Source organism: Chiloscyllium plagiosum, unplaced genomic scaffold, assembly GCF_037043375.1.
Source record: "Chiloscyllium plagiosum isolate Xiang-an unplaced genomic scaffold, Cpla_swu_hap1 HiC_scaffold_2, whole genome shotgun sequence".
Classification (NCBI taxonomy): Eukaryota; Metazoa; Chordata; class Chondrichthyes; order Orectolobiformes; family Hemiscylliidae; genus Chiloscyllium; species Chiloscyllium plagiosum.
Window position 1 is genome coordinate 140,001,341 of NW_028270140.1, and position 12,612 is coordinate 140,013,952.

Sequence of the window (12,612 nt, forward strand, 5' to 3'; positions counted from 1 at the left end):
TGACAAGAAAGGCAAATTCAAACAACGATATTTACATGCAGTTCTCCACTCCAGGAGGAAACAACATCGAGAGATTTCAGAGAAAGTAGCTGCTAGGAATCATTCACTGAAGCTCCCAAATCTTCCAAGACCCCAAGCAGATTCTGATGTTAAAACTAAACTAAATAGAAAGCCTAGTCTGTGAGGGCTGGCCACACTCATTCAGACTGTTTCCATTGTTCCAACATTTTAAAAAACTGAAAGACCTTACAGTTGTTTACTCGAGTGTTTCTGGTAGACAGCTCAGTGCATCTGCCTTTACAACCTCCCTTTAAAAAACAAACAGAACAAAATAACTTTTTAAAGTGATAAAACCGTCACAACCCTAGTTAATAAATATTTGGAATTGAAAGCTAGTTTCAGTAATAAAGACCATGACAAATATCATTAATTTTTAAAAAAAAGCCACCTGGTTTGGTAATGTGTCAAGGTTGGCACAGAAGTTACTAATTGAATCAAAGTACCCAACTCTACCTGTCTGAAGAACTTTGGTTAATAGGAAACATTGACAAGGTTTCTATATTTAACAAGTCTGCTTGTTACCACTGAACAAGTTTGATCCATAGGTAAACAAACTAAAGAACTATCAACATGTAATTCTTGTGATAGAGTCATAGTTATGGGGTCACTGTTTAAACGTAAGGGGTGTCCATTTAGAATTAGTATCTCTACAGTGTGGAAACAGGCGATTGGGTCTAACAAGTCCACATCGATCCTCTGCAGAGTACTCCACCCAGATCCATTCTCCTACGCCGATTACTCTACATTTACCCCTGAATAATGCACCTAACCTACACATTCCTGAACACGATGGCCAATTTAGCATGGCCAGTTCACCTAACCTGCACATCTTTGCATTGTGGGAGGAAACCGGAGCGTCAAGAGGAAAGACATGCAGACACAGGATGAATGTGCAAACTCCACACAAACAGTTGCCCAAGGCTGGAATCGAATGTGAGTCCCTGGCATTGTGAGGCAAGCAGTGCTAACCACTGAGTAACCATGCTGAAGATGGAGATGAGGAAACTTTTTTTCTCAGAAGGTTTTAAGTCTTTGGGATTCTCTTAAAAGGCAGTGGATGAACAATCTTTAAATATGTCTAAGGCAGAGCTAGGTAGATTCTTGATGACCAAGGGGATGAAAGATTATTGGGAATATGTAGGAATGTCAAGTTGAGGTTAAAGGAGAAGGCTCAAAGGGCTTTGTTTGTTTCTTGTTCATATTTTTGTAACTCTATTTGTTGAAACATTAACCCCCTTTTAATGCCCTACACACAAATTTAAACATAGGCAAATAAAGAAACATTGGTATTATGAGTAGAGGAAAAGACTGAGAAACACTGTTTAATAGCACAAATCTAGTGGCTTTGATATGGTGTTCTTTTTTGGTTTATTAGATTTCCTATTCTTCACTCTCCTTTCTCCAGTTCTATCATTCATAGGAGGCATGGGGTGATTGAAACAGTAATTACAAAGTCTTTTTGTTACTGTTTAATAGCAATGGCTTATTGCAACTAGTGGACAAAAAATGAATAGTTTCATTCAAACTTTAAGTTATTTTCCTACAGAGGGATAAAACACAAAATCTACTGCTCTCACCCAAAGGTGTTTTTCTGCCCAGGGTCCAATCAGAAAGATGTTATCAGGCTGATGAACTTTGGCATCTGCAAGTGGTCACAATTGCACAAACCAATCAACTCCCTGTTACTGACTCCATCTCACTTTATTCACAAACCCTGGTGTCATACCACCTAATGTCACTTCACCTACTGCTTTCAAAATAACAGTGTAAACATAACTCACAATGAGCTCCAGTAACCTATCTTCACAAGTGCAGAAATTTCTTCTCCATTCCTTGGCTTTAAAATCAGTCCTTTTCCCATGTCAGTCCATGACCAAAAAAAAAGTACTGAAAGTAAAAAGAGACAGTCCTTACAAATGTTCATGATGTCTGACTTGATTATGCCCACGTGTGACTCCAGACTCTAAACTACCTTCTGAAGTGACTTACCAAATTATTCAGTTGTACCAAGCTACTGCAGGAAAGTCAAAGAATGAAACCAGGCAAATCACTTCATATAAAAATGGGAGGTGTTGGAGAAACTCAGCAGGTCTGGCAGCATCTGTGGAGAGAAACAGAATTAACGTTTTAAGTCCAATTTGACTCTACCTCAGCATTGACTTAGGCACTAGAATGAGAATGGCCAACCCAGCCATTCAACAGTACAAAGCTTTCCTTACTAACATCCTGTGCTGAAATTGAGAGAACTGAGCCACAGAGCAATCAAGTAATAGTCATTTTCATTGTAATGTGCCTTAGTTGGGGATTGATTCCTCAGACAGCTAGATGGCTAGTTTACAATGCAGAGTCATGCCAATAGTACAGGTTCAATTCCATGAAGGCTCAATCTCACCCCTCACTTGAGGTATGTTGACTCTCAGATTGAACTCACTACTGGAGGTCTCTCTCTCTCTCTCTCTCATATGGGACAGTTGGACTGAGGCAATTTTACCTTTACTTTTTATCATAGCTTACTGACAAGGTCCACCACAATCACCATCACTAGGTCTGTCCTGCCAATCAGCATCAGAAGTGATGACGCACTAGAGTTTCTTTAGGAGAGACCTGATCCCTATGAAGTCTCATGTTATCCTAGCTAACACATGAATCTCTTACTGATTGGTACCACTCAGACTCCTCAGCTGATGATTTGGAGCTCCCCCATTTTGGAACACCACTTGGAGGATGTACAAGGGCACAACATATACCCTGGGCAGCATGCACAGTCACTACTGAGCTGGTCAGGTGCTGAAGGACACATTTACCAGACTGGATCTGGCACACATGGCGAGTGAACAAGTAGGAAGCATCCTATTTGATTTTTTTTGCTCCGCACCAGTCTGCCTTTTGCTACAGCTGAAGACAAGAATGAAGCAATTGCAATGATCTTCAGCCAGAAGTGCTGAGTGGATTGTCAACCTCAGCCTGAGGTCCTCAGGATCACAGAAACCAGCCTTCAGCCAATTCGATTCACTCCATATGATGGATAGAAAGGGGCAGAAGGCTCTCGGCACTGTAAAGGCTTTGAAATCTCCTGGTAGTAGCACTGAAGGCTCATGCTCACGTGCTAACCATACACAAGGTCAGGCTTTTCCATTACCGCTACAGTGCTAGCATCCAGTCATCAATGCTGACTATCATTAAGACATGTACTACAGAAAGAAAGTATCAGTTTCCTTATGATGATTATCCAAGTGATGGAAGAGGTTGCTACTGGTGCCATCATTGACCATTACACAACAGTAGTTCAGGTCTCGATCAGGCCCACAACTTCAGTAGAGGCTTGGTTCAAATGTGGACACAAGAGCTGGATTCCAGATGTGAGGTGAGAGCAACCACCCTTGACATCAAGGTGGCATTTGATCGAGTGCAGCATCAGGGTCTCCCAGCAAGATTGAAGTCAAGATGAATCAGGAGAAAATCTTTCGCTGATTGGAGTCATATTTAGCACAAAGGAAGGTTGAAGTAATTTCTCGAAGCCAATCATCTCAAACCTCTCTGCAGGAGTTACTCAGGGTGGTGTCCTAGGCACAGAATCTGTTTCATCCATGACTTTTCCTCCATCATAAGGACCAAATTAGGAATATTTGTTGATGACTGAAGAACGTTCAAGACCATCCGTGACTCCTCAGATTCTGAAGCAATCTGCATTCAGACACAGCAAGATATAGTCTTGGCTTGATAATTAATGAGTAAGGTTTTCACAACTCAACTACCAGGCAATGACCATCTCCAGCAAGGGAGAATCGAACCATCACCCCTGAACATAGCTGTTACTATTGTTGACTCCCTCCATTCTCAGCTTTAGTGCACCAGCCCTCAGTGAGGTTCCTCAATTCATTACAACTCTATATGGGATAACCCAAATTGTCAAATTTCTGGCTGATGCGGAATGAACTTACTCCCCTTCTTTATTTAGGCTCTCTCTTTGGTTGTGACAAAATTACTTTGTAAAAGATCCTTTGCATCATTTTCTCCCAAACCAAACGAATTTATGTTTTTAAAGGAGCCAATTTGACAAGGCATTTTTTTTGTTCACTCATGGGACATGGATGCTACTGACTAAGCAAGCATTTATATTCTGTCCCAAAAGGCTCTTGAGAAGGTGACTGCCTTCTTGAACCGCTGTAGTCTTTCTGTTGTAGATACACCCACAATGCCATTAGAGAGGGGTATGCTCAGGATTTGGATCCAGTGACAGTGAAGGAATGGTGCTTTATTTCCAAGTCAGGATGTTGAGTAACGCACCTGGATTCCTCAGACAGCACATTCCAAACCCATCTAGTAGGGCAAAGGCATTTGCCCATCTATAAATTCCATCTATAAATTCCATCCCCCACCAACCACAGCCCCTCAACCCTCACCCGCACGCTACACACCCATCCTGACCTGGAACAAAACCACTATTTCCTTCACTGTCACTGGGTCAAACTCCTGCTCATAACACATCAGAGAGGTACCACCTCCAGCAATGTGGTACTCCTTCAGTGATTTCAGTCTAAATATTATGGCCAGGTCCTGGAGTGAGACTTAACAAATAATCAGCAAATTTGGAGGTAAGAATGGTAATCATTAAGCTGTGGCTGCCACAAAAGGTGATGTAGAACTGCAAATTCTTGTGTAACTTCTGTTCAGGAAGATAGATGTTTAACTGCTAAATAATTTTGATAAAGATGGAATGGTGACTGGTAGATGACAATGTGCTGAGAGCCAATTTGGAATGTGAAACAAAAATCCAGGGACAGCGTCCTCTATTTTGAGATGATTGTTAAAAAGAAATATCTCATGAAAGCCCTTAAGGATAGGGTGGGGAGGGGCGTTAGAGGGAGACAGAAATTGTAGAAGCGAAGATGTGAGATGTTTCCACTGCCAGACAAAACAGCCTTGAAAATTACAGAAGTTAATTAATTGTTTACTAAATAATGAACCATGGAGCTGATCATTAGCTGAGATTGCTTCCATGATGAGAAAATTGTTGCTATGGAAACAAGAGGCTGCACATCAAAGCACCTAATGTTTGCTTTTAAATAACATTTCAGTGAGTTGACTTGGGGTCAAAAACAGAGGAGAGACATAACTACATCAGCAATGTACCCAGAACATAAAACTAGTGAATGGAGGGTGGGAAAGTGTGGAATGGAGGGGATGAAAGGCAATACACCTGAATACAGATATGTCAGTGCCGATAGGAGTCAAAATAAAGTAATGAAGCTGGAGGTCCAGTTAGGCGTCAACAAGAAAACAACAGTTTCCATTTATACTGCACATTTAATGTCATGGGGATGTCTCAAAGGGTTTCACAGAAACATTATAAATCAGTATTTGCGCAGAACCTCATACAGAGATATTAAGCCAAATTGTGGGGTGAAGGAAATCATGGACAAGCATACAGTCAGTTTTGTGGGAAAAATCTGAGTTCTTGGAAGGCTGTAGGGCTGGAGGAGTTTACAGATGGCAGAGAAAGTGGGGCAATTTATATCGTAATAAAAGCAAAATGCTGTGAATGCTGGAATACTGAAACAAACACCGAGAACGCTGGAGAAAATCGGTAGATTTAGCAGCATCTGGAGAGACACACACAGTTAACATTTCATGTCTGGAATGACTATTTATTTATTGCACCTTTTGTGATCTTAGGATGTTGTGCAGTGCTTTTCAACAAATGAATTCCATTCTGCACTGATTTGGAGGTGCCAGTGTTGGACTGGGGTATACAAAGATAAAAATCACACAACATCAGCTTACAGTCCAACAGGTTTATTTGGAAGCACTAGCTTTCGGGACACTGCTTCTTCACCTGATGAAGGAGCAGTGCTCCAAAAGCTAGTGCTTCCAAATAAACCTGTTGGACTATAACCTGCTATTGTATGATTTCTAACCATTCTGCATTATAACACCTATGGTAATATAAGGAATTTGCACCTAACAAGTTCTCATGGATAGCACTGTGTTAATGACCAGGTACTCTGTTTTTTCCAGGTTATGTTGATTGGAAGTATGATCACAAGTCTATGAAGAATTTACCCGAGATTCCTGTAAAGTATGATGGGACTTTTCACAGTCATCTGAGGAAGCAGCCAGTGCCTTGGGGTTGTAACTCAATGGAAAGATTTTACCTCAGCATTGACAACTACTGCCTTACTTTTAAGCTCAAAGTCTAGAGTATGAATTTGATCTTCTACCTCAGGCTAACACCAAGAAATCATCCAATCATTTTAAAACTGACTTTTCCTAGACAATAGGATATACCTAATCTGGTGTGCGAAAATATTTGAAACACAGCTTAATAATTCCTCGTGATTCAAGCAGAGTGTGACATCCAAATGCAAGATAGTTACTCAGACACCAATAGCACAGTACTAGTAGGGCTAAGCAAGCAATAAATACAGTATGGTTTCTGGAAGACGTGCACCAATCAAACTTGGTAGATATTGGATTTCCAAATGCTACCTAGAGTTCTGACCTTAAAGTGGTTGTTCCCTGGTATTCTATGCAATCTTTCATGATGGGTTATATCATGCGATGCCCAGAGTCTTTGAGCTGCACCGCACAGAAACAGACTTTTCGGTACAACTCATTCATGCCAACCATATTACCTATATAAATCTAGTCCCATTTGCCAGCATTTGGCCCATATCTCTCTAAACCCTTCCTATTTATATACCCATCCAGATGCTTTTGATATGTTATCATTGTAACAGCCTCCACCACTTCCTCTGGCAACTCATTCCATACATGCACCACCCTCTTTGTGAAAAAATTGCCCTTGGGTCCCTTTTAAATCTTTCCCCTCACACCTTAAACCTATGGCTTCTAGTTCTGGACTCCCCCACACTAGGGAAAAGACCTTGATGATTTATCCTATCCATTCCCCTCAGCTTCCAGTCTCCAGGGAAAACAGCCCCAGCCTCTCTTTTTAGCTCAAACCCTCCAACCCTGCCAATCCTTGTAAATCTTTTCTTAACCTTTTCAAAGTTTCACAACAGCTTTCCCATAGCAGGGAGACCAGATGTCTGTGGTACTCCAAAAGTGGCCTAACCAATGTCCTGTTCAGCTGCAACGTGACTTCCCAATTCCAATACTCAATGCGCTGACCAATAAAGGAAAGCAAATCAAATGCCTTCTTCACTATCCTATCTACCTGGGACCCTACTTTCAAGGAACTATGAACTATATATGGAAGTGGGTTCCTTCTCAGCCAGACTTGGCAAGGTTGCTTTCTCGATGCTTTAACTGTTGAGTAGTTATACTACAGAAGAATCAGAAAGCCAATCCCCAACCATCAGTGGGATACTGCTCGGATATTTCCATTGCTCTATATAGTAACTAACATTCATACCAAACATGACATGTAGCCAACATATCTGCTGTAGTTTCTACTTCCATCATTCAAAACAATAACCACCTGAATTCAGATTCAGAAAATTGCAAGAAATTATAGTTAATTACAAGACTTGGGCAAATTCTGACACCAAGGCAGTAATGATTTTTGCCATGACTGATTGAACAGTTGAGCAAGCTGAATGGCACCTTTTCCTGCATTACATAATTCCCCTGATTCTTTAGACCTGATTTCCTTATCCAATAGGAAGCAAATGCTTTGTCATACTTTAGTATTCACCATTACTTTGTGATTTTGACAGAGTTTTCTGTTAATTGAAGGGCATATTTATTAGCAAATTATAAAAGCACGAGTGGAGATAGATTAGATTAGATTACTTACAGTGTGGAAACAGGCCCTTCGGCCCAACAAGTCCACACCGCCCCGCCGAAGCGCAACCCACCCATACCCCTACATTTACCCCTTATCTAACACTACGGACAATTTAACATGGCCAATTCACCTAACCTGCATATCTTTGGACTGTGGGAGGAAACCGGAGCACCCAGAGGAAACCCACGCAGACACGGGGAGAACATGCAAACTCCACACAGTCAGTCGCCTGAATTGAACCCAGGTTTCTGGCGCTGTGAGGCAGCAGTGCTAACCACTGTGCCACCATGCCACCCACTAAGATACTGAGCGGTCTGGATAGAGTGGACATGGAGATGGTGTTTCCACAAGTAGGAGGGAGTAGGACCCAACGGTACAGCTTCAGAATGAAGAGACAACCCTTTTGAACTGAGATGAGAAGGAGCATTCTGTTTTTATTTCTAAACGTGTGTAGCATAAATCTTACATGGATATGTTGGATTGAACAGTGTGTTTCTTCCCTGTATTCCCAACACTGGTCAAAACATCCAGGATTCCATATCTTTTAGTTTCTTGAGGGAATGCTTTAATGCTAATCTGAACCCAACTCACTTCTTCATAGATTTACAACTCACTCCCTCATCAATTGGCCCTTCTCTTGTCCCTCACTAACATAATTTAAAATAAGCAGACTATTCTACTTCAGACTCAGCAACATTCTCTGGTGTTGACAGGCTCGAGCACTATTGATATGAATAAGCAGTGATCAACATCCATCTTATTTCACTCCTTGACTTAGTACAGAGGAATACACCCAGTAAAAACTCTTTCTCAATCTATGTATATCTCATCTCTTCTGACTTGGATGTTCTTGATGCATAGAAGACTTGTTGCCCAATATGTATCAGCTCTGCTCCAAGTACATGACATTGCAATCTGAAATCTTCTTAGTGATTGCAATAAAGGAAACTAACATACTGGTGGCTGGTGTTTTCAGTTCTTGAAATGTTAGGGTTAATTCCGCTCAGGTCAAAGAGGAAGTGCCAGAGGACTGGGGGACAGATAATATGGTTCCACTTTTTAAGAAAAGTGGTTAAGATGAAGCAGGAAATTACAGACTGGTGAGTCTCGTGTCAGCGAGAGAGAAACTACTGGAGAAAATTCTGAAGGAGCAAATTAATATCCACTCGGAAACGCATGGGTTAATTAGGGATAGCTAGCATGACTTTGTCAGAGGGAGGTCATGCCTAACAAATTTGATAGCATGTTTGAAAATGTGATCAATTGGGTGGATGAAGGAAGGAAGATTTAAAAGGGACCTAAGGGGCAACTTTTTCTTGCAAAGCGTGGTGCGTGTATTGAATGAGCTGCCAGAGGAAGTGGTGGAGGCTGGTACAATTACAACATTTAAAAAGCAACTGGCTGGGTACATGAATAAGAAGGGTTAGAGGGATATGGGCCAACTGCTGGCAAATGGGACTAAATTAGATTGGGTTATCTGGTCAGCATGGATGAATTGAACCGAAGAGTCTGTGCTGTACATCTCTATGACTCTATGTAATTTATATGGACTTTAGCAAAGACTTTGACAAGGTCCTATATGGGAGACTGATCGAGAAGGTTAAAGCACATGGAATCGAGGAAAACTTGGCGAGATGGATCAGAAACTGGCTTAGTAATAGGACACAAAGGCGAATGGTAGAAGGCTGTTCAAGTGACTGGAGGCCAGTGTCTAGCGGTGTGCTTCAAGGATCAGAACTGAGACACTTATTGTTGTTTTATACACACATGTATATATATGATATAGATGAAAATGTGAAGGGAATATTAAGCAAATTTTCAGATGACATCAAAATCGGTAGAATGGTTGATAGCGAAGAAGATGGTTGTAGGTTACAGGGAAATATCGGATTGGTCAGTTGGGCAAACCAGTCACAGATGGTATTTAACCCTGATAAGTGCAAAATGATGCATTTTGGAAGAAGAAACAAGATAAGGGAGCATGTAATGAATGGTGGGAGACCAGGTAGCTGAGAGGAGAAAGGGAACTTTGAGTAATTATTCAGAGATCCTTGAAGCCTGTAGAGCGCGTGAATAGAATGGTTAAGGAGGCCTTTGGGACAGTTGCTTTCATAAGTCGTGGCACAGTGTATTAGAGTAAGGAGGTAATGTTGGAATTGTATAGTGTGTTAGTCAGGCCACAGCTAGAACACTGTGTGCAGTTCTGGTCATCTCGCTACAGGAAGGATGTGACAGCATTAGAGGGGGTACAGAGCAGGTTCACAAGGATGTTGCCTGAGATAGAGAAATTGAGCTGTAAGGAGAAACTAGACAGGATTGGATTGTTTTCTTTAGAGAAAAGAAGATTGAAGGGGGACACGATTGAGGCATATAAGATAATGAAGGATATGGACAGGGTGAATAGCATGCAGCTGTTCCCCTTGGTTGACCGGTCAATTACGAGGGGGCATAATTTTACGGTAAGGGGCATGAGATTCAGAGAGAATTTGGGAAAAAAAAACTTGTTCACTCACCGGATGGTGGGAGTCTGGAATGCACTGCCTGGGAAGGTAGTGCAGGCTGGAAACCTTACAACCTTTAAAAAATATTTGGATGAGTACTTCAAATGTCGTAACATTCGAGGATCTGGGACAAGTGCAGGAAATTAGGATTAGTGCACTTTGTGCTATTTATGTTGGTGCAGACTCAATGGGGAAAAGGGCCTTTTCTGTGCTGTATGAATCTTTGAATCGATGAATTTCTTCAGCCAGAGGGTGGTGAATCTGTGGAACTCATTGCCTCAGAAGCCTGTGGAGGACAAGACACTGACTGTCTTTAAAACAGAGATGGATAGGTTTTGTTCTCAAGGGGATCAAAGGTTACACAGAGAAACGGGAGAATGGAGTTGAGAAACATAACAGCCATGGCAGAGCCGACTCAATGGGTCGAATGGCCCAATTTTGATCCTATACCCCATGGTCTTATGCTCTTAATGTTGCAAAAGGTGATGATTAAATCATGCTTATCTAAAGTTTTGTCTTCAAACTCTATGGAAACATAAGTGTTCAAGCCCTTGATACAAAATGTAAAGCTTTGTAAAATGACAAAATGTTATACTATTTTCATTTAAGTCTGTCGGAAATCCACTCAGCCTCAGAGTTCACTCCTGAATGGATATTCTTTAACCTTTGTAATGGTTTACAATATTGCAAACAGATTTTAAACAATCCATCATCTATGAAACACCTTTGGGCATCCTGAGAGGAGCTATGCTCTTTTGTTCTTTCCTGGGTGGCACAGTGGTTAGCACTGCTGCCTCACAACGCCAGGGAACCGGGCTTGAATCTACCTGCGGGCGAATGCCAGTGTGGAGTTTGCACATTCTCTCGGTAGCTGCATGGTTTTGTGCACACTTCCCATAGTCCAAAGATGTGCAGGTTAGGTGGATTGGCTATGCTAAATTGCACATAGTGTCCAGGGATGTGCTGGCTAAGTGGGTTAGCTATGGGGCATGCAGAGTTAAAGGGTTGAAAGGGTAGGTTGCTCTTTGGAAGGGTAGTTTGGACTAAATGGGCTGAATAGACAAACATGAGGCTGGAAGAACACAGCAAGCCAGGGAGCATCAGGAAGTGGAGAAGACAACGTTTCAGGTACAGTCAGTTCTGCTATAATGCAGTAGCTCCATTCTCGTGCAATCCCGTGTTATAAGAAAATTGTGAAATAGCAGCACCATTTAAATTAATGCAACCATAATCACATTATAACCAATACATGTTTTAAAATTTCATGCTTTAGAACAGTGTCCCCAATTCGTCAGTTGTGTTACAGTGAATTTGTGTTAACAAAACGTGCATTATAGCAGAACAACCTGTATAATCCTTCTTCAGGACTAGTAACTCGAAAATTTTACACCATCCTGAACATTAAATATGCAATGAGTTATTGGAGTAATTTGTCTCTCATCTCATTATGCAGCTTTATCTTGCAGTATAAGGATCTATTTTTCACTTTTTTCAGGTGGTTATATGCGATATCAACCAGGCACAAGGTGAAATCACTAGAGCAGAGTTTGACTTGAGATATGGACCTGGAAGAACTTCCTTTATCACCTGCGATGTCACATCATTGCCCCAACTGAAAGGTCAGTAGGAATATTATTTTACAGTTTAATTACTTTACATCTAAGTGCATTCTTCCAATATTTATACTTTACTTCTCTCTTTCTATGTAGCATTGTCATTGTCTTTGGCTTACGCCATGATATCAGATTGGGCTAATATGTGGAGGTTGGTGAAGTAGCTAACTCCAAGAAACAGCTCTGTTCTCATAGTGATGGAACCATGATTGGTGCTTCTGCACCTCATCACAAATACACAATTAATATTAATCATACTAAACACTGGTAAATCAAATGGCAAAAAATGCAGTTAATATCATATGATGATTGGGACTCCATAAACTCACAAGTCGCTCCCATTGTTCTTGAATTATTGGAGAATAGTTGTAGAAGTGAAGATGGAAGTAAGTAGAGCTATTCTCCCCATCAAATTCATGCCCGCATAATGGAAGAACTATCCAATGAGTCACACTCGTCTGCTCTTTCTAGGCAAGTTCCTCCTTTTCATGCAAGCCTCCAATTTCTTTTAGAAAGTTCCTGCTGAATTTGTTTCCACCACCCTGTCAGTCAGATCATTCCAGATCAAAACAAATCATTGTATTCAGACTAATCTCCTCACCTCGCACATGGGGAATTGCCAATTATCTGAAGTGTGTACAGTTAAGGTTAGGGTCTTGGAGCATCCTGTGTGAGGCTAAGAAAA

At 41.2% G+C, this 12,612-nt stretch overlaps 1 protein-coding gene across 2 annotated transcripts in view; it reads left to right on the forward strand.

Moving 5' to 3' along the window:
• LOC122557178 (15-hydroxyprostaglandin dehydrogenase [NAD(+)]-like) overlaps window positions 1–12,612 on the forward strand; it is a 105,127-nt gene that overhangs the window by 15,196 nt on the left and 77,319 nt on the right. For both annotated transcript variants that reach the window (XM_087973830.1, XM_043704579.2), the window contains exon 2: window positions 11,810–11,933. In XM_087973830.1, coding sequence (XP_087829956.1) covers window positions 11,810–11,933 — 124 coding nt within the window. The remainder of the gene's footprint in view (window positions 1–11,809; window positions 11,934–12,612) is intronic.